This window comes from Eptesicus fuscus, chromosome 22 (genome assembly GCF_027574615.1).
Source record: "Eptesicus fuscus isolate TK198812 chromosome 22, DD_ASM_mEF_20220401, whole genome shotgun sequence".
Lineage (NCBI taxonomy): Eukaryota > Metazoa > Chordata > Mammalia > Chiroptera > Vespertilionidae > Eptesicus > Eptesicus fuscus.
In genome coordinates this window covers 17,715,753-17,742,220 of record NC_072494.1, presented here as the reverse complement: position 1 = coordinate 17,742,220, position 26,468 = coordinate 17,715,753, and the positions used below count along the sequence as shown (strand labels likewise).

Genomic DNA, 26,468 nt, shown 5'->3' with positions numbered 1-26,468 from the left:
AAGTCTATTGACATATTCAGTTATTTCCCACCTAAGTCTATTCACACCCAATGTTCCCTCTGCCTGTGACATTCTTCCCCTTTGTCCAGGTGTCAAAAGACATACCTTTCAAGATTCGACTTTAACATCACCTCCTTTGTGAAGTGTCATGGAAAGAACATGACTTTAACATCTTACAGAGTTGGATAAAATATTGGCTACAAGGTGTTAAAGGATATTTATTTAATTTCTCTGATCCTTTGTCACTGAATCAAATGAGCATAATGATACCTACTCACAGGGTCATTGTGACAGTTGTCACAGTTTCAGTGCTGAATATATGTGAATTCTCGTTCCTTTTTTCCCTGGCAGATTTGATCATTCCTTCCTCTGTTCTATCATTAATTCTTTGGTTTTATTGCTTTTTTAATCATGATTTTTTAAAAAATATATTTGTTGATTTTTTTAGAGAAAGAGAGGAAGGGAGGAGAGAGAGAAACATTGATGTGAGAGCAGAACATTGATCAGCTACCTCCTGCATGCCCCCTACTGGGAATCCACGCCACTGCTCACCTTCCACATGTGCCCTGACCAGGAATCAAACCAGCAATTTTTCGATGCATAGGATGATGCTCAACCAACTGAGCCACACAGCTAGGCCTTAATCCCTAATTCTTGAACATTTCTTTAGTGTGAGGATTATCTTACTACATCATAACAGTATGGTATACACATCTGTTTTGTCTGCCCCTAGTCCGTGATATCCTGAAGGGAGGCCATTGTCTTAGTCATTCCCAGAAACCCAAAAACAGTTCCAAGAGCATAATAAATGTTTGATAAATGTTTGAAGGGAGGAAAAAGTAGAAGAAAAAAAGATGACTTGTGCAAAGATGATAAGATATGGCTTCCATCCAAGAAAACTTCACAGTCTAGTAGGGGAAGTTGGCTCACATACAATTCAATATAATACATGTCATGTTGTGATACATGCTGTGCTTATAAAGAAGACCAGAGTCAAAGGGTGTGGTTCAGAGGGAAAGGGTAAGACTTCCTGGAGGAAGAATAAAGTTGTGGAGGGAGAATTCTGGCCTGCTGGCACAAGGAATGTTCACGGCTCCAAAAGCCATTAGAATATAGTCGGTGAGAGAGGAAGAAGATAAGGTAGTTTCTACATAGAAGAAAGACATTTAATTATGGTTTTGATGGGGCAAAATAGCTCCCAACCCAAAAATTGTCTTTTCACTCCCCGTTCCCTGCCCCCTCCCCCCCAATTTCCAGCATTTCTCTGACCAGGTTTCTTTATATAAAATTGAGATCAGCACAGTAAAAGTGGCACGTTCCGATACTGTGGTTAAGCAGTCTTCATGGACGTACTCTGAGAGGGGAGGACTGGGCTTACCTGCACTCTGGCTTCAGTGAGGTTCACCCTGCGGGCGAGGTCTTCTCGCACAAAAGCATCAGGGTAGTGGGTCCGCTCAAAGACGCGCTCCAGAGCCTGCAGCTGGCTGCTGTTGAAGGTGGTCCGGTTCCTCCGCTGCTTTCTCTTTTTCTTTTCCTCTGAGTTCAGCTGGTCATCTGGAATGGAAGACATTAATGATAAGAAGCGAAAGTCATGTTGAGGAGGGATGGGGTTCCCCCTTTATACTTCTCTGTGTATCTGCAGTGAGCTATTGTTCCCTTTGCTCACTGCTTTACCAAGGTGCTAGAGCCAAATGCCACCCATAGGTGCTCATTAACATCCTGTGCCCAGAACCCCAGCAGTTCAGATGCTTGGTTGCTGCTTTGAAATCTGAGACCAGACCTGAGCTGTCACAAGGACACTTCTTGCATGCTCCGTGAAGCCTGTTTTGTCAAAGAGGCTAAAGGAAAATTTTACTGTTGTCCATGTTCTCTAGACTTCTGTAGAGCTGGAGGAGGAAGAGTAGATGGCTTTAGACCTTATTTATATCAGACAATATTGTGTTCATTCAGATAGTTTCACAACCAAGGAGACCAACTATCCCCTTGGTTTCTCTCCTCAACATACCCACCTAATCACAAATGCAGTATTATAGAGTAAACTGATTAGAGGGGTTTCTGTTTTACCATATGTTCTCCTGGGAACAGCCAGTGATTCCTAATTGCTTTGCTCAAGGCTCTGTGTCGTTGCTGAGGCCTCAGCCTAGAGCAGAACTAATGCTCACAGGACCATCCACCTAAGCTGACAGTGGCCTGGGACTTGTCCTGTCACCCTCTGATAACTCAAGAACAGGGAACAGCACAAAAAGATCTCTCACAGTTTCACCCCCAAATTGAGGTCTAGGGTCTGAAGACCTTACGGTCCTTTGGAGAAACATGACCCCAAGTTTTCACTGTCCAATTCCCTCGTTGGTTTCCTCTGAGTTCCCCCAAAAGTATACTGGCAAGCTGATCACCCAGCCATCTACAGTAGGTAGAGAGTCGTGTGCTCCTGTCTTGCCACCACTGCTCAGCCCAGGAATGATGGATGTGTGTACTGAGCGGAAAACCAGCTATGCTAGCACCCCATCGAGCCATCACCCGAGACGCACGCCACTGCCAAGTCTGTGAAGCAGAGACCTACAGCATGAGCTGCTGAGGCGGAAGTCCCTTGCCCGGCCTGATGAACTGGACATCCATATCCAAAAGCTCTCTCTCTCCAAAGAGATTGGCTCAAAGAGAAATATGAGGGTGAGAGAGGATGGAGAGAGAGGAGAGCTTGGCTACTTGCTTCACATTCCACAGGAAGGAGCTCTTAACTATTTTTCCAACATGTAAAGTCTCCTGATCTTCTCTGACCGTAAGCATACAACACACTCAAGAAGACTACTAGCTCCAATTATCATGTCCTAATGACACCTACTTGAGCTCTAATATTATCCTTATTACAAATCTAGGGAATGTTCTAGATGTGGGTGCACATTCAAAGTGTCGCTCAAATCCAGCAGCTCCTCACTCAGGTCTCTCAGTGCCTAACAACTGAGGCTTCTAAGTCCTGACCAGAGACCTCTTCCTCATGCAGGCTGCCTTGTCAGCAATGCCCTTGGAACTTAGAAGAGAGAAGGCACATTTCCTAAAGTATCTACATATAGCCTGTTGAATTTGTTTTCAGGGAAAATGGGAGACTTTTGTTGTCTTTACACACTGTTCTGTAGAAAAAACAACCACTTGTATGATCTCAACCACTTTCCTCTGGGTAGGAAGCCCTGATAGTCATTCTCTCAACTTCATGGTGGGTCTGGCCCACCACCTCTGTAGTATTTGTTTTTTTTTTTAATTATTTTTTATTGATTTTAGAGAGGAAGTGAGAGGGAGAGAGTGATAGAAACATCAACGATGAGAGTCATTGATTGGCTGCCTCCTGCACACAACCTACTGGGAATTAAGCCTGCAACCTGGGCATGTGCCCTGACTGGGAATCAAACCCATGACCTCTTGGTTCATAGACTGATGCTCAACCACTGAGTCATGCTGGCTGGGCATCTGGTATTATTGAACCTCTACGAGGAGCTCTGCTTCCAAGTCACTGCCATGACACCTAATAACAAACAGATCGGTGGCATCTCGAGAATGGAACCAATTTAATGGTCATGATTTCTGGGATCTCTCAAGGTCTGGAATATTCTAACCAACATCCCAGTTATACCACTGATTAGTTATGAGCAAAATTCATTTACAACAATGTCAACACTAGAATGCAAGCACCTAGGATCAAACACCTGTGAGCAGTTAGTTGCATTGCATTTGTATTCTTCTTCCTATTTGCATATTTGGAGTCATTCCTACTGTCCCCATTCTCTTTCCCAAATTTCTTTGTATACAGTTCTATATGTCCTATACTTCAGGGCTTTCTACGTCATCCAGGCCTTTATGACAACACCACAACCTGCATTTCATGTTCCCATAAAACAGAAGTCTGCAAAAAAATCCTTAGCTTCCATACCTACCCCAGACTGAGACCAGACCAGAGGCTATTGTTTTTAATCATATAGAGGGAATCCTTTATAAAGCCAATGACATGATTTGTTTTCTTCCCTCAGGGGAAAAAAATGCTTCTCCGATATAACCACAAAGTCTCAACCCTTTGTGCTGTTGTGCAAGCTTGTTTCTTCTTGGACTGCCAAACTGTGATCGCTAACAAGAGTATTTTATGTTTTGTTCTTAGTTCTATAACCTGCTACAGAATCCTTGGTAGTTCTTTGTCATCTTCCACTGTTCGCTCAAATCCCACTGACTGTCCACCATCAAGCACCAGCTCCCCTGGCGTGGGAGCCGGGGAAATGGAGAATTAGAGTTTCTGACAGAGAGTAAATAGCTATGATGACCTGAGACCATTCCAGCAAAAATTTCCCAGCGAACATTCTTGTTGTTTTTAACAAATGAAAACACCAGTCCAGATCATGTCGAAGGTGAGAAAAGACACACGAATGACAGGGGTCCAGGGAGTCTGGGTCTGGCAAATGTCCTTCAAAGTGTGTGGATAATAGAAAGAGACAGTGAGGGGGCAACAGGGACAGCTTGAGTGGCAGCCCTTGGCTCGTCTGTCTTTGCTCAAGAATCACAAAGTGTGAGTCCCCATTTTCCCCCATGCACACACTAGCACAGGGTCCAGCACAGTCTCTGCAGCAGTGTGAGAGGACATATAAACTCTGTGGAGGTTTGAGAACGAGGGCATTGGCTCGACTGGTGTTGGCTCAGCGGTTGAGTGTCGACCCAGCAACCAGGTCACTGGTTTGATTCCTGGTTATCAGGGCACATGTCTGGGTGGCTGGCTCGATCCCCAGTAGGGGGCGTGCAGGAGGCAGCCAATCGATGAAGTCCTCTCTCATCAATGTTTCTGTCTTTCTATCCCTCTCCCTTCCCCTCTCTCTAAAAATCAATAAAAGCATATTAACAAAAGAAAAGAAAGAATGGGGGCATTGGAAGGAGCTGTGATAAGCCCATCAGATTCTAGACTGAACATAAGGGAGAGAAAGCAATGTGTTTTTTCCTTGCTGGAAGATCATCTTGCTTGTGAAAACAGCTACAGTGAAAGTTGATTTTGAAATATGTATTCAAGGATATTGACATCTAATCAGGAAGCATCTCATTCCTTGGAATTTAGAAGTGGGTAGGATTCACTGAGCTGCAGAATAACCAAAGGGGACATGGATGCATATTTACCAAAATCATAATGCTTCAAATCCAAGGTGTTTATAGGTTTTATGGATGATTAGGTATGTTATGGATGACAACTAATTGCAAGCATGAAGTTATCAACAAGCTTTCAGATAAAAACAAGCCAAAATGACCCCATTAGCCAGGTGCAATTATAAAATATTAGCACCAAATGAAACCGGAGAAATTGTCTAATTCAGCCCTATTATTTGACAGATGAGGTAAATAACACCTAGAAGAACAATGTGACTTGCCTCAAATAACAATACCAGTTGTGGCTGAGCCAGGACTCCTAATGCTACTCCATTCTCAAGAGCAGATGACAAGTGTGTGCTGTGCATGAGAGGAGCAAGGGAACATTAAGGATATAAATAAAATAAAAACCACTACCCTGAGAAAACTTTATGGGAAAGACAGGTTTTCCATCATCTATAATAATAAAAGTGTAATATGCTAATTAGACTGGACAGCTGAACAACCTTCTAGACGTACTTCCAGATGACCTTCCGGGTGAAGCCAGAACTGTGAGGGCTGAGCCCCTTGCACGAATTTCATGCACTGGGCCTCTAGTAGTTATATAAAGAGGGTCTAAGAAAGAGGGTCCATGTGCATCACATGTTGTCATTCCTATCAGAATAGCCATTAAAAAATGCAACCATTCTCTTTCTTCCCCCATTGAAAACATAGGACACATCTGTAATATTTTCAGCAATAAAGATACATTTAAAAAAAATGAAAGCCCTGACCCAACTAAAAAATAAAAATGAAAGCTAAAAAATGCAACCATTCTCATCTAGAATAGCTACTTTGATCCAGATGTTCTTGAATTTTCCTTTTCAGTGGCCTCCATAAGTCCTTGCTTCATAAATTAAATATGTGAAAGGTTATTTCATCTCAGTAGTATACCCCATCTTCTCCACATACCCACACTTGCACTTTATTTCATTTTAGGAACCAGTTCAAAATCTGTTTGCTATGACACATCTGAAGTCTTACCTTCTCTATAAAACTTCACTGATAAGTCCATTCTCTAAATTCCTATATATATTTTAGTACAGAATCAAATACTTGGTTAAAATTATGGTTCGGTTCTTGGTCTGTAAATGTTTTATCACCTCAGGTATTCCTATAGAAAAGAAATATGGTGTCTAGCTAAGTTAAATGACAATAAAATGTGAAGGAGTTATGATAGAATTGTGGTATAGAAGCTGTCCCAGAAAATCAGAATCTTGGTGATTCATCTGAATAATTTCTGAATTCCAGGTATTCTTTTTAAACAATGCATAGCAAATAATTGGGCTAACATTATCTTTCTCTGTGGATAATTTTACCTGGGGGATGGGGGACACCTCTTCCCATGTTTCTTTTTCAAATAGGTTAGTCATCAGATCTAGAGATGGGTGAAATTGTGGTGGTTCGGATCCTTTTGAAAATGCAGGAACTGGCCCTTCACTTTTATTCATCAATAGAAAAGCAGTCCTCAGTCAAGGATGGATTGGAGCAAATAGGAACACACATAGAAAGAGTTATTTTTCAGTGGGTCGGGGTGTTAGCATATGTGCCAAGCACTTCTCCAGGAAAGAAGCCCTAGGTCCCAGGTAGGATGCCCCTGGTGCATTCGATTACAAGTTCAAGAGAGCACTAGCTCTGACCTTGGTTCTAGCATGAAATTCACTCTGGACTCCCCACGGGGTTGCCAGAGTCGGTAGAGGAGACAGTGGGAAGTGCCATCCTCAGGACTGAGGACCAGGCAGCAAGCTATGATGCCCTACTCACAAAGGCCTTGCACTCACCACCAGGCTTGGGTTAACTCCCCGAGACCCTGACCCTCTTCTGCTCTCTGTTGTGTGGGAGGAGCCTTGGAGAGTCCAAATTGGGATGCCAAGTGTAATTTCAAGGCACAGCAAAAACATATTTTAAGATTAAAATCCAAAGAGAAATGTGTTGTGTGTGCCCAAGTCTCATCAATTTGGGAAGCATTCTGATGCAAGAAGGTAAAACTCCAGCTTCAGTAGCAGAAACCAAAGGCCACATCAAAGCCTGTCTCCTGCCTCTTGGTTGAAAACATGACAGGCGAGCGGATCTAAAGAGCAGCCCGCTGATCATTTTATGGGCATGGAAGAATGTTTTCAAAGGACCTACATTGCACAACAACTACTTACTTTAATGGGATTTGTGTGGTTCAGGCCCTGTAACCTTAAGAAAATTGAAGGGAGGTATAATTGCAAAAGCCACTAAAAACTGTTTTAGCTTTTATTGCAAGCCCTATGAAAAGCAGCAAGATAGAGCTGCGGCATCCACTTGCGTTTCTTTGGTTACACTGAGTTCCAGTTGCAATTAGGACAGCATCCTTTTAACATGGGCCCCGGTAAGTGGCACATGGGTCGCCAAACTGGGCTGACTGCTGCATTGTAGACCAAGGTTAGTGCATCACAACGACCAAAGCCAACATCAGCAGCACATCCATACCTTCTCAAAGCATCATCTACCAATGAGTCCTAGCATCTGTCAAAGGGGGCCAGGCCTCTGCCTGTACAAATGCCTAGCTGTGTAGCTGGCTATTGTCACCCCAGGGTGTATTATCACCTTACAGCTGCCAGACCCTGAATGTTACATGGTAGTCTTTGATATGCATTTTTTTCTTCTTACTGTCAACTTGGCCTAGACATGGTTTATTTTTAGTCAAGTATTGGTCTTAAACCTTATAAAATAGCATTAAAACACCTTAAATGTTATTTGAGGAACATATTTTTCTTTGAAGAATAACATGCTCTAAAAGTGTAAAATAAAAATATTTTAAATGGTTTTGACTAAAAAGATAAGTCAGTGGCTCTGACTAAAGCCAGTGCAGTTTTATGTAGATACAGCTCAAAGTTGAGCTCTCTCAGCATAGCCTGCCTTCCTCTGAAAAGAAGACACTGGAGAATGTAAGATAGCCTATTGAAATTGGTACTGTTTGACTTCACATCTCATTTCCTTCCACCTCTCTAGGACCAATAAGTTCCACAGAGCCAAAATGTTAACACAGTTCATATCACATTTTCTGCTTTAACTCTCAAGACATTTTTCTGAAAGAATTCAGAAACCTCCAGGACATCAACAACATAAAACAAGCCTTTCCTGCAATCCTGTATTGGAGCCCTAACTTTCTTCTGGGGCTACATTGATCATTTCCCCCGTGCTGGCTTGTTTGTTCCATATGACTCTGAATCTATTTTAGGCTGAGAGTACAAAGTTGATGTTTGTATTTAATCAAAGCTCTTAGCAATGCTCAGTAAATATAAATGAATAATCAGATATAAAATATTCATATATTGAGATTATTATTATAGGAGTTCAGTTACTGAACAGAATACCTTCCCTTTTTGATACTAATCAAATTCTGGCTTTAGACATGTAACCTACTCCCAATTTTTCAATGGATGAATCACTTATTGACTCACTTTTCAATTCATTTCTGGAAGTCAAAAAAAGTAAAAAATAAGAATGTTCTAATAAGACCCAACTAAACTGTAATTGAGGAGAGGGGACACAGAGGAATAGAGTGGAAAGTTAACTGGTTTGGAAATCAGAAAATCTGTGTTTTCCTATAGACCCTGCTACTTACTAGCTATGTGGTCTTGGGTAAGATACTTCACTTCTCTGACCCTCAGTTTTTGAAACAATAAAATGGAACTAGGGTCCTTTGCAACTTTGATGAACACATAGCAGGCAGATAGTCTGACTCGTCATAGGCATTTGGTCAGATGTGCTGAAATTTCCCCTTGGACATGGACTCATCAACGTCCATCACTCCTTGTCTTTCTGTTCACTCTGCTGGTATTTAACTATTCAGTAAGCTTTCTATCACAGCATAACTGGGGAGAAAAGTACGACAACCATTCAAATATATTGAGATGACAGCTTGGATAGAGAGCATAATTGATATCTAGGGAGTTTGAATAATGAAAAAAAAAGGTTTAAAATCAAGAACTGAAACATGGAAAATTGCACATGGAAATTATGCCTAGAAGTTTGTCTAAAAAACCCCATTTGGGACAATTCTGCTGCTAGTCAATTCCTGGCTTTCTGACAAGCCAATTTTTCTTTCTCAATTTAGGTTTTGAAAAGAAACATTCAGAAAGCATGCAGATTCTAGCGCTCAAAAACAGGTAAGCAATTGGTGCCTTTAACAAGTAACCTCATGAGAAATAATTTTTTTTTAAGGCAGGAAAGAGAAAAAAGGCCAAGGGCTAAAACCAGGCCATGAAAATTCAATGGTTTCCCTGCCTATTTGCTTTGGGTTGACTAATTTGGTTGCCACATTCTGAAAACACAAAAGTTGGGTCATATTACTCAATATTTGCTCAGTGAGGGTTTTTTTTGTGTGTTTTTTTAATGTCAGAGTACTTTGATAAATTCTAACGGGATACAAAGAAACCCAGGAAGGCAAAGTTCTGGGAAAAAGAGTGCATTCTGACCAAGATTTTAAAACCTCTCTAAACTTGCCATATTCCAGGTGTGTGGTCCCCTTGCAAGTGCCTGGGATTTGACTAAGATTACAAACAGAGCTCTAGATGAGCCATGCTCTGCTGCCTTCTTCTGGTAGTGGTTTCCCTTTGTAGTGAGGCTGTTGTCATTTCGTAGGAGACATAACATCAATCTCGACATCAGCGGTAGAGATTGGTGTCTTCATGGGAGGTGACCGCCCTAAGCCATTTTGTTTTAATGATTCATTTTTAAGTAATAAATGTTAATGTTCTAAAGACAAATCTGATAAAAAACAGATTTTTAAACAAAAAAACACACAAAACAAAACTGAAAGCAAATAGCAACAAAGGAGATGTGCGTGATGAATGAGTAAGCTCAGCTTTTGGAAGGCCAGTGGTGACAGAACAGGACTCTCTTCCTTGCCTATAAAGACAAATATGAGGCATTTGAACACTTGAGAATAGAAGCATGACTTGTGCTTCCTTATATGTCTTCATCTCAACTTACAAGGACAAGATGCCTATAGCAGAGAAAGCCACAGGGAACAGAAAGTTAGCTTTTCATCACAGGAAGAGGTGGAGCCAAGGGAAATTCTGTAAGGGGTAGATGAGGAGGGCTGGAGAGGAAATTAAAGCCCCTTCAACCTTCTACAGCAAACCAATGAAGACAGAAAAATGCTAAAATGGCCAACATAAGCAGCTCGGTAATTTGTAAATAATGTTTAAGTGAAATGAAATTGAAATTCTCTTTCAAAGAGTAAGAAAAGCCAAAGCGTCAACTGTGGTTGAAAGCCGGACATTTTTTTGAGGAATATACCACCCTGTAACATCTCTGGGTTTCACCTTTCTAGTCTGTCAAATGGTTTGCTTTAAGAGAAAAAAGATACATGGTTTTAAAGTGTAATGACTGGGTATAAGCATTTTCTTAAGTTTTGCTTTAAATTCTATTGTGAAACAAATGTGGAAAGAAGTTTGGATTGGCAATCAGGAGGCTCAGGTTCTCATTCAGAAGGATCACGGACCAAATCTGCAATGTTAGGCCACAGTGGCCTTACAGGCAGAAATTATAGGTTGGGCTAGGGCACTGAGATCTCTTTCAAATCCGGCATGCTGGGTTTTTAGGATTGTTTTTATGTTTTCAGCAGAAAACTTTCAATAATTATTTGTTTAACAAAATGACTGAATCATACCCTTCTGTTGCTATGTTTTTGGTTTTGCTTTGTTTTGTTTTTGTCTTTGTTCTAGAAAACCTTTGGCTAGAAAATATATCAGATGAGAACTATACTCTAATTATACATGCCTGGAGAAAGCTTAAGTGACTGACCTATTCCTCCATGCCCAGATCACTCTGCACAAATAAGTCTCCAAATTGAAATTAATATGAATCTTTATTTTAAGTTAGTTTACCTAAAAGCACAATTAAGAGCAGGAGGAAACCAGAGAGGTTTATAAGAGACAGATTTCTAAGAGAAAGGTTATTCTAACCTTTAAATTGACTAAACAGAAATAGGAGTAACTGCTCTTTCTTTGCTTTCTTCTACCAGCCTTGATCTTCTTTGACTTTGTCTCTTTTTGCCAAACAACACATTGTAGGCCTCACCCTATCCACTGATTCATTATATTGATGACTCCTTCTCCTGCCCCAAGTCTCAGTTTACTGGTCAGCTCTTCATAGGGACCTTCTCTGATCAACAACCAAAAGTATCTTTTCCCTCATTATTCTCCTTCCAGCAGCGGAACCATCTGCTTTAAAGCACATGTGAACTGGTAATTATTGATATTGTCTCACGCTACAATGTACATTTCATGAGGGCAGGAGCCTTTTCTGACTTGTTAATGGCGGTGTCCAGCATCTAACATTAGTGCCTGGCCGCCTTCAGGTACCTTTCTGTGAATGGCAAAATGGACATGTTAACTGTGCTTGGTGAAAACGCCTGTTGCCCCACCCTGGTCAATTCACGCTCAACCAAACCTGGCAGTCCTTTCAGGGATGCATTCCTGTAAATTCCTGGCACACAAGTGTCTCCCCATCATCTGCAAGTGTCCCTTAGACCAACTAACTGCATTCTCTCTAAGGCATGTAAGTTCCAGAAGCATGTGTTACCTAGGTCTTCCATGCACCTTCCTTGTGCATGACTTTGCATCAGTAATTATCTCCCCAATGAGAAGGTAAGCCTTAGGGCAGGTGAGCAAAGTATGTGGAACAGAACCCCATTCATCTTAGTAGCACTCAGTACATCCTTGACTTTGATAATGATGACACATTTGGAATTACTGACCATTTAGAGATGACTTAGTACAGTTATTTCTGTTCCCAAAAATATATGTTTACCTTTAGGTTGTATCCTCTTCTAATTAGTCATTTCAAGTCACTGTGTCTTCTATCCTCTTTCACCGGCAAAGGAGCATGGGTAAAAAAGCCTGGCTAATTCTTTCTCCAACACACGGGAACATTACTGCCTGTCAACCACACCTAAACCTAATTATATGGTGATTTCCTCTCCAGGGATATATGACTGTTTAAACTAGTAAGGAAGATGATGCACTAAAATCATATGAGAAAAAATGTTTTTGGGCAAAATACTCCAAAATCCATGTGGAATAATCTTATTCCACTGAATCATGTCCCTTGTTGCTGAACAGCCCTAGAGACCTTGTTAGGTGATTCTGTCTGCTTCGAGTGGAAACCTATGAGTAATCTATGTGTCACTGTGACTCATGTCATGACCACCACTTCCAACTCCCCATCATCTGCAAGCTGGCATGAAGAATTCATACTGCTCAACTCATAACAGGAAGAAGTCAGGATGGAGGAAGAGTTTGGTTAACTTTTCTAGTTAAATCTTCATTAAAAAGATGATTTAATTAGAACAGTTAACCAAAGCTAAGAACAATGACTTTTTAGTCACCACCTAAATCATTATTTTCCTTGGCATCTATTTCTGTCATGCCTTCAATGTCAGTACAGGTGTTCTTCCTTCCACATTCTTGCATCTTTGTTCAGATGTCCACTACTTTAAATTTTTTCCAACTTTTAAAATTACTTTGAAAAAAGGACTTTGATGATAGTATGTCAAACCAGGAGGAAGAACAAACTGGGACAAGCTAGGGTGTAATTCCACTATCCAACCATTCCCCAACCATGAATAGGACTTCATTTGCCAGCCTTCTTCTCATTTCTTCTCTGTTCCTCTGCAACTCCAATTAAAATGACACAACATTTGATGACATGATTAACCTACTGGAAGTCAGCATCTTTAAAACAAAGTATCTTAGGAAGATTTTACAAACCCAGAGACTCATAAAAATCATCTACGGATTAGGTATATAGATGAAAGAAGATATTTTAGAAATCAAATTTTATAATCACAATGTTGCCATAAATCGGTTAAAGTAAGTGTGTGTAGTGGTAACTGATTTGGGCAAAAATGGGGACATAGTAAGCTGCAGTTTAAAAAATTTTATTTCACCAAAGAGGGAGTTACCTAGAAGGAAAGCTGCACCCTTGTAGCTATTCAGATGTATTTCTAAGACCCCTACTGGGGTCTTTCACTTTGTTCTCTGTGGTTATTTCCGTACTAAGGTTTTCTAGGGGTAGTGGTCAAACCACCCTTTATAGCATTATTAAGCATCTTTCTCTACTACAGATCTGTTAGTTTGGGGTAAATCTTCTTGGCTAGAGGATTATTATGATTTTATTTCCTGGAGACTTACATTTTTAGCAACATTTCCAGCTCTTCTCAAAGCCAACAGGGCACTAGCTTTGGTGGCCACAGAGCCTGGTGTGATGTGATGTCAGTATGGTTTACGTCTTGACTTGGGAAAACCCATTTTTTATATCAAAGATTATTTCTAATTAGTCATAGGCCACTGATCAGATTTACATATTAGTGATTTTATGCCCTTTTCTATGTTGTCAGCAATCTAGTGTTTATAAACCAGTGGATTAGAAGTCAGACAGCCTGGGTTATCACTCTGTCTGGCCCTAAAAAGTCATGTGATTTTTTTCTTTCCCAGTCATGTGATTTTAAAAATATAACTTTGCCAATCTGGGTTTCTATTTCTATGGCTGTCAAATTGGACATCGTATTATACTGTTTTTAGTGTCTCTTTCTGATTTTCAGTTATAAATTCCTCTTCAAATACTTACCAGTTAATAAATCTGTGCACTCAAAGAGGGATATAGTAAAAAAGTAATATATCTATTTACTAATTATATCTTAGTTTGGAATATATGAATTTAGCAATGGATTAACTATATATTATATAATTTCATGGATGCATATTTCTGCAGTCAAATCTGCAGTTTTCTAGATGTTTTAAATAACATTACTGATTATCTTTGTGGATATCAGGGTTATGTCAACATTGCATGGATGCTTATATTCTTTGAGATATTTTTAAAGAAAATATTCAGATTTAGCAGGTGTTCAAACAATGGAGAAGAGAGCAAAGATGAAAAACTGTTTTATAGTGTTCTGGAATTTTAAAATAATCTAACATTTAAAGATGGGCATGTTTCTCCTGAAATGTCTGTGTACCTGTGTGTGTGTGTGGGTGTGGATGTGTGTCTCTGTGGGTGTATGTGTAACTCAGCTCAGACAATCCTGGGTTGAACTGTAACAGTGCTATAAACATGAGAACCAGAAGCAGATCCGATTGCCCACAGTGGAAAAGACCAACCTGTGGCATTGGGAAACATTTCACTTGTTTGGGCTTTCTGTGTAGCCCACTAAAAGTGCTAAGACAGATCATTGTTACCTAGTCTCATGCCAGCTCTATCTGGTAACTCACTTTGACATATCAGTTTCTAGGTAGGAACTCCCAGTCAAAAACCCATGTGATATCAGTGCCAGTTGGCCTCAGCTGTAAACAACAAAAAAAGAGAAGTATTTTAAAAAGATATTTCAGATGTTTAAAATTTAAATAAACTGAGGCAGAAAGTATAATGTTCCAAGTCAAGTCAATTCCCAAGTGGTGTTGGTTGGTACAAACAAGTACTATATCAGTGGGGTCTTAAATTGCAGCATAATGCAGACATGGAGGAGGAAAAGTGGCAAAGAAAAAAAAAAAGAAGCAGGACATTAAAGATTAATCACTAAGGATGATCTTCCTTTAAACTTAGAGAGTTCATACATCCCACTAGGACCCAAGTAATATGTGAGACTCTGGAACCATTGCAGTATATGTTTCAAAGTCTAGGGCAAAGCCACTAGGTAAGTTTTATGACTCCCTCTACAAAAGCAGCTTCTTGTCGGAGCTGGAAAAATAATGTTACCGAAGATCCAGTAACAACAGAATCTAGGCCTGTTTGTTAGATTCCAAGTTGCTGCCTCCTCCAAAAGGAGAGCATCCAGAAAAACAATTTATTTCCCAGAGCAAGAGAGAAGGTCTAATATTAAGGATTAGGAAAAGTTTGGTGTATAGTCTATCAGACACAGGCTGCAGATCTGTTAGGGCAAATCTGTCTACCATTTGTTTCAACAAAGACATCACGAAGGTGAGTTTCTCCAAGATCATTCCTTATGGGAGATCAGGACAGGAGACAGGAAGATATATGCCACCGGCTTTCCAAAGTCTCTCTTGCTTCTTGAGGTTCCTTTAAGGATATAGCACGGCGGAGAAGGCAAGTTAGCATCCAGTCCTATACAATGACTGTAGTGACCAATAGCCAATAAATCAGTTACATCTTGTGTACCCTACTTAACCTTTGGACATGATGAATATGTGGACTGTGTTTTTTGTGGTTTCAAGCCAAAAGTTAACCACAGCCTACAGATTTTTTTAACCTAAGGGAAAGAACTAGAAACCTATGTTCTCTACTTTATTCTCAGGGCAGTTGGAGGGAACTGAATTCCATTAGCCAGAGACAATGTAAATGAGTTCATAACTTCTGAGGGTTGTGAGGTTGCATTTCTATGGTGCCTTTTTTCCAAGATCATAAAACACTTCACATATGCTATTTCATTTATATTCCAAATGTCTATAGTATAAGGAAAAAGCACTCACTGCAATTTTAACCAAAAAAGGTATTAATGATTTAATACAGATAAGCAAAACTAAGGAAAGCAATATTTATCTAATTCAATGTATAGGGAAACCAATGTTTAGTGACATTTTATTTTTAATTAAAATTTTATTTTACTTTTCCCAACTTCTCTAGATCACATTAATTATTCTAATTAATAACCGTAATTGTCCCAGGTGCTTGATTTATGTAATTTAGCACATTGTTATACATGGCCATATTGTTGTCTTTCTTTTCTATATATTTCAGTCTTAATAGCTACCCAGAGGGAGAGACTGCATGAATCAGGAATGACACTAGGTAGTAGACAGAGCCCTGAGACAGTCCCATCTCTGTCACTCACTGCCAGCAAACTCATATATCCTTCCTAAGCTTCAGTTTCTTTACTAATAAATGAATAAACAAACTCCTAAATGTCTTATAGGATTGTTATGAGGCACAAATAAGATGATTTTCTAAAAGCATTATGCATAGAAATAAGACATTATTAGATAATTATTATAGAATTCTATTATATACTGTAATTTATATGATTATGTACTAGTAATTATCATATAATGCCATCACTCTGTGAAGGCAGAGATAATATTTTGTACCTTTCTTGCATACTTTCCATCTAATATGATGTTAGGTCGACATGATTTCCCAAATAAGTACTTAATAAATATTTCTTAATAAAACAGTCTCAGAGTACATACTATTTTCCAGGAACCACTATAGGTGTTTATTTCATATTTCACTATCCTAAGAGTTCCCCATAATGCAGACGAAGAAACCGAGGCTGAGAGAGGTTGAGCAGCCTGACCAAAGGCACACAACTAAAACGCACGACTCCTGGTCATTTGGCTACAGAGGCCAAGTTCTGAAAAGCTTTACTGTACTTGCCTTTCATAGAACCAGAGATCCCGAGGAAATGCAAAGGTCATGAAATTTCCTTCCTAAAACTACTAAAAAATGAAAGAACTTTTAAGAAGTGGATAGGGTTTTGTGAGAGTGTGTTTGGTATAATTTTAATGCAGAAATTGAAATAAATAGACCAACTCCTTGATATGATTGGGTTGCAATCATGTGATTTTCACGAGGGGTGTTTAGTTTGGAGAAACGCTTCTGAGCATTTGATTTAGCAAAAAATTGAGACTTGAACTTATAGCCTGCAAGCTATTTCTATTCTTCTCCTGATCAACTAGTTATAAAACCCTCCCAGAATGGTGAGAGCATAAATCTGCTTATGTATGAGGCCAATGGGAACGAGATAACTGTGTATATCTAGGACCCATCTGATACACTCAGCAGCATCAATCACTGAGCTGCCACAGCCTCAGCTTTCTGGAATCCCCAAGCTGTTTAAAATATTTTACTATTGCCATTTATGGAAAAGCCACATCATACCATCTTTAAGTGCTATAAAAATAAATAAAATTTAAATTTGAGTGTTATCCTTCAGAGTGCTCATGTGACAAAACAGTGGAAAACATGAGAAAACAAGTCAAAACTTGGTATCTTCTGACATGAACATGGGCAAGCACCTCAATGTAAAGAACTGGTTAGCCCTGTTCAGAAATTAAGTTGGGTAGTTCTCTTTTTAATCCTTTTGTGGTGGAAATTACATTTGTTAGCAGAAATGTGAGTCTGCTTTACACACACACAAACCGACTCCATGGGTGGAGTCTGACATATGTATAATTCTTGAACAAAACAAGCAAAGCATTTGGCCTGAGTAGAGATGGAAGAATCAGATGCCCACAAATTAAACTGACTTCATGCTCAAAGCTTGTATGAGCCTTTAAACCAGGGGTGAAGAACGTCGGGCCCTTGGGCCATATAAGGCCCATGAAATCTTTTGGTCTGGCCCTGCCAAGGCATGAGGTGTGAGTTAATTAAATGTTTGACCAAATATAGCAGGCTAATTTTTAAGTTGTTAATTTTGTATGACCTGCGAATGATGTTATAAATATTCAAATGGTCCTTGGCAGAAAAAAAGGTTCCCTACCCCTGCTTTAAACCATGGGATTCAAATTAAGTCACAATGATGAATCAATTCAGATCTCCTGTCTTGTGTATCCTTTCTATTCCTATAACGTATGTTTATTGAACACCTACTGGCTGGTGTATATAGAAGGTCAATGGCCTCCACCTTCCCAAGGAGTTCACCATTTAGTAAGAAAACCAGGTATATAAACAAGTCATTTCAGGAAAAAAAAACACACACACACACATGAGCTAAGTAAAATAATGGAGGGCACACACTCTAAAGGGTAGCACAAAGGAAGGATCAATTATATTTTAATACGTGAGAAAAAAGTCACAGAAAATGAAGGCCTAATTGTACTGGATTTGGAAGGAAAAATACACATTTTCACCAGGGGAAAAAGACTGTTTGTAATGGATGGAGTAGAGAGATAGAAAGCAGAATTACTCATTGCTCAGAAGAGATTTTTCACCTCATTTATTCTTCACTGCAGCCCCATGAAGGAGCATGTGCTCATTTTAAAGGTAAATGTCTCAAGAACACAGGGCAGGTGAGTGACACGATCTTGACCCTCCTGTGCTGTCACAGCCAAGTATTTGGGAGCATTGAGAAAAGAAAGACCAAGCCATGGGGAAGGCAGGGCCAGGTGGTGAGGGGCCTCCAACAACACGCACTTGGACTTCAACCTTTTGTGCAGGGGAGTCAGGAAAGGCATTTTCAGCAGGGGAGTAGGTGACTGGAGCAGTTTTGCCTTTCAGGTAGATCCTGGTAATTACATGGAGGCTGGTTTTGGCTGGGCATGAGACAAACGATGCTTTATAGATTTAGAAGGTCAATGCTAATAATGTGGCCCTGCCTGCTACTTTCCATGGTCAGATGCTGGGGCTGCTCTTAAACTTCCACCCTAATATCTCTGTCCATCATCTCCCACGTTCTCCCCTGTCTGTTCCTGTTTTTAACTCTCCTGTTCATCTTTCTTTCAATCTATGAAGTCTGTGTGCATCCAAGTTACTAAAGATACAAAATGCAAACTCAGAACATGAAAAAGTATGTTTTTTTAGTGTTTGGGGGACCTCTGAAGGACTTTCCAAATGGGCCAAATATACACCCGAGAAGTCCAGGCACCCTTCTGTTGGGAACCTGCAGTAACTCAGCCCACCAAAGGCTCTTTCTGAACTTCCCAGGCTCCGAAGGAGCCTCACTTTAAACAACCTGATGCATAAAAAAGGAAAGTTTCCAAAAACATAATACCAGATAGGACCCAAAAAACTGAACTTAGGATATTTTTAAATTGCTAACTCCACTGGTACATTTAACATATAATTACATATATACAAAACTCCCAGAAATGCGTTCATTTGTATTTTGAGGCAAAGTGGTATTTCCCATCGTATTTCTGTGTCGCTTTGTTTCATTTTTAAAGGCAGTCATCCCAATTAAAATCCAAGTCAGCCTGCGCCCTTTGGAGCCCACAGGAACCCTTGTTTCTCTCCTGTTGGCCATTCTCCAGGCCCTTTCACTAAAACTTCCCTTCACTCTTGAAGTGGGCAGGACCCTCCTGACCCTCTTCCCCAATCTTATTGCTCATCATATAGTTTTCTTCACACTGACAAGGGTCCCCTTCTGGCTGTGTCCCTGGAGGAGCTGTGTGCAGACCAGAGCTCCAGGATGGAACAGAGAAAGAACTGAGACATTTAAAAACTCAAAGAATCCTTCGCATGTCCAGGAATCAAACACTTATCTCTCTGAAAGAATTTTGTAAAAGAATAAAAATTAAAAGCACAGCATTTAAAAAAACAACAACGTATTAATGTTTGCTGGAGAAACAGAAAAGCTTTTTCCACCAGAAAAGTTCTTTCTGTACTAAGTTTGGCAGCCAGACGGCCTGAGCATTTATCTCCTGCACAGAAAGTGCTCTGTCAGGCAGGCTGTGACTAACAATAAGCTGAAAAACACGCCACAGACTTCCACTGTATTTTATTTGGCACGGAGGAATTATTCCTCAGCACAAACTATTTGCAACTGGCATCGGTTAAACAAGAAATTACAACCTTTAAAAGGCCTATTTATCATTAGCTGCAAAAGTGCAGACTTCACCGTCAATTACTCTGACAAAGGATTATAGACCGTCAACACCGCACACAGGATAACAACAGTCTTGGCGGCCAGCGGGCCCCTCTGAAGGGAGGATTAGAAAGTTAACAGCCTGGAGCCCCTTCTCCAGAGACCCCCTCCATCCTTTTTCGCCCACCCTTTTACCCGCTACAAGCTGACTCTTCCATCTCTAGTACTCTCCCTCTGTTACCTCGGCTAGCAGAGGCTGGTAGACCAGCAAGCTTTCAACAGAAAGTGGTCATTGTTGTGAAAGTTGTTGCTTAAGAATCATTGGTCAAATCAAATCGGCAGCAATGTTGCCCCAATTCTGCTCTGAATGTGTTCTGTTGATAAAAATGGAAATGACAAGATTGATTTCTGGAAGCTAAAGAAATAATGCAGTGTTATTTCTCCCCGCTGCTTCATTTAGAGGCTAAATGGTCAGAAAAATTGTGATTTTAATAAGCCAAAGGTCTCTACTGTGATTGTAAAACACCCACCCAAACCCTGAATGGTGCCTGTGTGTACTGGAAGAAGCCTTTTCTCATTTCACTGAGGCATTAATTCATCGTTAAAGGATTGCATTCCTTACAAATACAAAAACCAATACTTTGTTTTCCAGACATTAAAGTAAAATTTTAAAAGTATTTTCAAGTGCGTATATAAGTGATAAAACACACACACATTCTTATTTTGCTTTAACTTTTCAGAGAAGTATGAGGTCATTACCCATGTTACTGTCACCTTGTTGCTAGTTAAATTAGTTTAAATGGTCCTGGAGTTTCTCTCGGAGGCTTACTGATTAATATTATCAGTCTCTTCATTCAATATTTTGGTTTTATTGACTGTATTCATCTCATTATACAAACATCTTTCATGAGAATGAGATAAAATAACATAAATCTATGTACACCACTTACCCTAGTATACATGGTTCATAGTGTTCAATTATTGACGATGATAACATTGACTATAATGTTGATAAAGATGATAGGGAAATGTGTGTTACTTAAAGTTATGTTTTATAAAGGCTTTTTAATGATATGAAAGGACACTCGTGAATATATATGTTCATATATATGAATGCAAGTTATACATATGGCATATGATAAACTATATAAAAGAATATTGAGCAAAAAAAGACTTGAATGAAGTGGATTGAAATGTTAAGTGTCTACCTCTGAGTGATGAAATGATGGATTATTTCCCCTTATTGTTTTGTTGAGACCCTTTAATTTTCTATGATGAGCTTGTCTTACATTATTCTGAGAAAAAAAATAGAAAAGGTACAAGCGAGGAAAATCAAGACTATAATATTATACATGTAAAGTGATTGTGGGTGTATAAACTCTTCACATCCGATATGGTAACCCGTCAAGGGAGACAATCATTTTCCATTTCCAATAAAGTAACCGAGGTTCAGAGAGATTAAGTGATTGGAATGGAAATGAGTTAGGTGCAGGACGCAAACCAAGACACCACTTACTTTACTTCTAGGCCTCTGTGCTTTTCCTTCGTGCTTGCCGCTTCCTGGACTGGTTTTGTGTGTGTGTGTGTGTGTGTGTGTGTGTGTGTGTGTGTGTGTGTGTAAGAGAGAGAGAGAGAGAGAGAGAGAGAGAGAGAGAGAGAGAGAGAGAGAGAGATTTTAATGCATGCTTAAGAAGTGGTTCTATTTAATACCTACTCTCCTTTCTGGCTAATGTGTGTTTAAGAAGTGGGTCTATTCATATATGAGGCTCCTGATCTCCCCAAATCAGAGGATGTTCCTTCACATTGGGTCTGCTAGGTTCATAAAAACTAGTGCAGGGCTATCGCTCATGGGTGACCTCCAGAAACTACAGGAGTTTGCATAGCTTTATTTAGCTCTATTAAGTTCAAAGAATGTGCCAGGCAGATTCTCAGTCCAAAAATAATCTCCTTTTATTGGTGCTCCAAATGCACTCACGGAGGAGTGAGCTGAGCTAAATGAAAGCTTTCGTGCCGCCAGGCGCAGGGATTTTTACTGAGTGGTGAACGTTTTTCCCCTCTGTGAGAACTTTACTGTTTCCTTCCTCTGAGAGAGCCTGTGCTTAGATGCAAAGAAAGTTGCTCAGAGCAGATCTTCCAGAAGTCATTTTATTTGACAAAGACTCTTAGTTTAAGCCCCCGGTGTGGAACATTTAAAATTTTTATAGGTTTTTCCTAGCTTTTAAAGTAATTTTGCATTTAACTAAAGAGATACTGATCTTTAGCGCAAATGGCAAAATGTGTTCTTTGCCATCTTTTTAACTGGAAAATTTGGATTCATAAGAGTCATTGGGTGAAGTAATTTTCCCTATAAAGTACTTCTAATAGCTTGACAAATCTTAACCATATCCCTTCTGGACCAGGAGCTACACCTTATGTTATCTTTTCCTGACTATTGCAATGCTGTGGTACCTTCCTCTCTGAGAGCTGCACACTAGGAAACAGGCAACGCAAGACACAAGAACTTGAGATTCAAAGTGGCCCCTTTGTCTCTAACATGTCACCGCTGGTCATGGCTAATGATACATTTGCCATCATTCCTGCAGTGTGGGAGGAACCCCCACTGAATTTTCCAAAGGCCATCGATGCAGTGAGCATGTCTTACTTCCCTAGACCTAGGATTTCATGTCTCTCCCTCCTTTGCTCCTGCCCACCTTGCACCGTGATAAGGGACCAGTGCAGGTGTGAGGTGTCGGTCCTCTCTGTCTCTCTTTCGGGCTGGATTTTGGACGCCACTACAGAGACAGGGAACCCCAAGCGCCCAAGTCTAGCAGCAAGCGGGTGTGTATTGTATGTTTTATCACTTATATACACACTGAGCATCTAGAAGGTCCCAGAAAAAGCCTCCTAAGTGGCTATAAGCTGTGTTTCTACCTCAACTGAGGTTCCTACAAAGGTCCCAGAGAACAGAGCCTAAGAAAAGTATCTCAGGAAAAAAAGAGTGAAAAGAGAAGATGGGGTCAGGATAGTTCGGGGGAATGATGTTCATACCTTTTATAGGTTTCTTGCGGGCTGGGAAATGTAAGTGACTGGGAGTTGGTTGGTCCAAGTGAAAAGAACTCAAGTGCAGCTGGCAGAAGAGGGAGGCTTTTGGTCCTGACTCAGAGGAAGAAAATACTCGCCTCTAACTGTGTCTGAGAATCTCATATGTGTACGTAGTCTCAGCATGAGAGAATGACCTCTCTCCCCAAGGACATGTGAACAGACAAGAGGACACTAGCATCAAATATATTCCATAAAGGTTTTGCTTTACAAAAGGGAGGGGAGAACAACTGACTGCATGTTGGGTTTGTAGAACTTACATAGCATCTTCATTTGAGTGGTGACAACCATAATGCAGGTGTGGGAAAGCCGTTGGTGGGAAGTGATAGCATAAAACAGGAGCTTGTGTCCTACACACAGTTGTGCAACGAGTGAGCCGATCTTATGCAAATCACCTTATTTTACTCATTTGCGAAGAAGAGGTTCCGAAGGACTCCCTCTTCCAGCTCTAATTGTCCAATGGGCGCAGTTATCACATCGAGCCATTCTAATACCAGAGTTTAGAATCAGACCTCTGGAGACATCCCAGTGGGTGAACTGGACCCTCCCATTGCAATTTCTTACAACTCCATGCAAGGTCAGAGTGTCTCAGTAGCTCCCCCAACGATGGGATTGTTGGGTTCTGGCAGTTTCCCAATTTATTGCATGAAGAGACTGAATGATAAATTAAAAGAATTGATGCCTTTAGCTACCTCTTAGTTCCTACAGTCATGGTTATTCTAACAGCAAAAAATTCTTTGATACTTTAATTTGTATCTATAGAAACACTTCAAGTACAGCTGTTACTCATTAGACTCCAGTACTACAGGAAAAGGGGAAAAATTAGTAAATTTTTATTTACAGTCAGCTTTCATAGTAGAAGTCTCTGAATCAATAAAAAGATGTGCTTGGCCCTAACCGGTTTGGCTCAGTGGATAGAGCGTTGGCCTGCGGACTGAAAAGTCCCGGGTTCGATTCGGTCAAGGGCATGTACCTTGGTTGCGGGCACATCTCTAGTAAGAGATGTGCAGGAGGCAGCTGATTGAAGTTTCTAACTCTCTATCCCTCTCCCTTCCTCTCTATAAAAAATCAATAAAATATATTTTAAAAAATAAAAATAAATAAAAAGATGTGCTTGGTACTAAAGGCAAAAAAAAAAATACGCTTAATACAGTGGTAAAGATGGTGGGCACATTTCCCATATTTTAAGTACTATTCCAGTTTTCTTATTTTCCTCATAAGTATGCTCACTCTTCTTAGCCCACGTGACTGGATTTTGAATAACAAAATGCAGTTACACAGGGACTAGGCCTCTCCTAAATGGGCATGTGTACTATACATGCACATAAGCATACACATGCATTCGTGTACATTAAAGATAATTCCCACCTGCAAAAGAAGCAGCTGTTCTGTGAGACAGTGCACTCCCTATCCATGAAAATCTTTAAGAAAGCCTGGATTCTGTCTGCCAGGAATACCGGAGGAGGAATTCCAGATCCCAGAAAAGGTTTGATGCCATCACTTAGAAGCTCTCAACTCTGAATCCGATGGTGTGCGTTACTATTTTTCCTCCCTATATTCATTTTAAAAATTGACTTGACATTTCTACTGTGTTTCGTGTGTTGGCAGGTACTTTAACAAACACAAGAGAGAAACCGAATGACGAGTTAGAAGGTTTGCGGTGCTGACATTTGGATACATTTGCACCTGGGATGTTGGACACGCTTGCACCTGGAAACCAAAGTCTCTGGTAATAAAATCCTTCATGGCAGTGACCGTTCTCTGAGAAAACTGCACATGCTTTGGAAAAATAAAACTCTGTTTGCCTCATGGAATCTCTGTGTGGTGAACAGTCCTATTCCCACGTTTCACAGGCAGAACACATGAAAATTAGCAATCAAGTATTTGTAAATAAGATGGAATTATTGCTCCCAACCATTTGACATTGGGGACAAAAACCCACCTGAGTTTTATACTCTGTAGACTCATCACTTAGTTACTGATTCCAGCCTTCCTCCAGTAAGATCCGATTTCTGAGAGAATCGATTTTCTTTGATCCCTTGTCTCATCTCAACATTTAGTTCAATTCAAGACTTGAGTTCCTCGTCGTTTTTATTTCATCTCCAAGAAACAGCAAGGAATAAATTGCCTTGTCAACCCCATTGCTCATCTTATATCATACTATGGTTAGGATCAGACTTCTTCTTCCTCAAAGTTTTCCTTTTAACCTTTTGCACTCGGATGTCGAGTGTGACTTGACACGGTTAGCATTAGAATAAAGGAATCTAGAAAAAAGCAAGCGAGTGCAAAGGGTTAAGAGCCTGGCTGAGCAGGTGTTACCTAGCAACACAAAATTTCAAAATTGTTTACAAGGGTGAATGTGGAGTTTAGTGGGGGTATGAGATAGGGGAAGAGGTGATGGCAGCCCATTAAGAAAGTCCCCTGTTGTTCTTTCCTAGTCCCCTTCCCAGGGAAGGCAGTTCTGCTGTATTGAATATCCTGTTTCCTGAAAGCCAGCCTCTGAGAACAGTATGCTCAGGAAATTACATCATCGCAGAATTCACTCACACTGACCCTAGGTGCACCCATATTCCAGCATTTGCCCTCTAACCCCATCTCCTTAATCACATTTGCATGCTGTCTCCACTCTTTTTAGTAATATTTAGAACCTTTCTACAGCATATTCTATTTTGCAAGTCATTTATCAATGCTAATTCATCTCTTCTCACCTTTTTATTCCTTTGAGGTAGAGCCCTGTGATTAGTAATAATAACAAAAACCTGGTATTTGGCTTTTCTATAGCTTCTGTCTCCTGAGAATGCTACAAATATTAACAGCACATAGTGGTGTCCCAGCACGGCTTAGGTCACAGAAGGAGTGGGGAAGAAGGCAACGACTCGCCCAAGTGGGGTAAATTGAAGATTGGGTTGGATCTGAATCAAGATGCCGGTGTTATTACCCCTGGCTACTTTGGAAAAGTTCCAGGATTGCTTAATGATGAAAAGCAGTAAGGCTGTCAAAATTTGCCCTGAATATATATGGGATTAGGCCAGCTCCTAAAATTCTCCAAGGTGCCTTGGGGTCAAGGGCTTTCGGCAGAAGGTAAGCCTTTTTGATGATATAAAAATGCCAATAGCCCCAGATGCAGAAAAATGCAAGATTGATAGGGGTGTGTGTGTGGAGTGGGGTGGGGGGGGGGGCGGGGGGAGAAATCATTCCATGAAGGTTTACTATTACACCCATTTCAATTCTCAATACTTGTAAATTATAATTTGTTATCTTGAGGAAAAAAAATGATTCTAAAACTAAGACAAGTCTGGCTCTTTTATAATACTAGTGGCCTGATAAAAACAGCTTCAATTTTTCATCAAATAGTTGTAAGACAGCAACTTAATCATAATGTAAGGTTATGATGCTTATGAAAATGTAAGGTTATGCTTAATAACAGTGTAAGGATATCCTTTAACTGCATTCTAGAAAGACAGCTACACTCTGACATATAATTCAATAGTGAAGCAAGGAAGGATTACCGACAGGTTTACTAACTCCATTTATAGAAATTTTTAAGGCTCTTCTTTTGAGTGAAACCTTTCAAATTAAGAATTTAATCAAAATTGTTGAAACTATGGGAAAATAAGAAATAGATTATTAATCCATAAGGATTAATGTTAGTTATTAGGAAGGACTTCCTGATCCTGAACAATCGTTCATATAAATGCATACTCTTTCCTGGAAATGTGAACCTGAG

General features: G+C 40.1%; 1 protein-coding gene and 1 long non-coding RNA gene across 4 annotated transcripts in view; one reads left to right on the top strand and one right to left on the bottom strand.

The window, feature by feature from the left end:
• LOC129147988 (uncharacterized) overlaps positions 1-24,547 on the top strand; it is a 140,599-nt gene extending 116,052 nt beyond the window's left edge. For both annotated transcript variants that reach the window (XR_008555199.1, XR_008555200.1), the window contains exons 3-4: positions 9,233-9,284; positions 24,350-24,547. This is a non-coding gene — a long non-coding RNA (uncharacterized LOC129147988). The remainder of the gene's footprint in view (positions 1-9,232; positions 9,285-24,349) is intronic.
• Positions 1-26,468, bottom strand: part of PRRX1 (paired related homeobox 1) — a 66,220-nt gene that overhangs the window by 15,021 nt on the left and 24,731 nt on the right. For both annotated transcript variants that reach the window (XM_008145832.3, XM_008145833.3), the window contains exon 2: positions 1,379-1,554. In XM_008145832.3, coding sequence (XP_008144054.1) covers positions 1,379-1,554 — 176 coding nt within the window. The remainder of the gene's footprint in view (positions 1-1,378; positions 1,555-26,468) is intronic.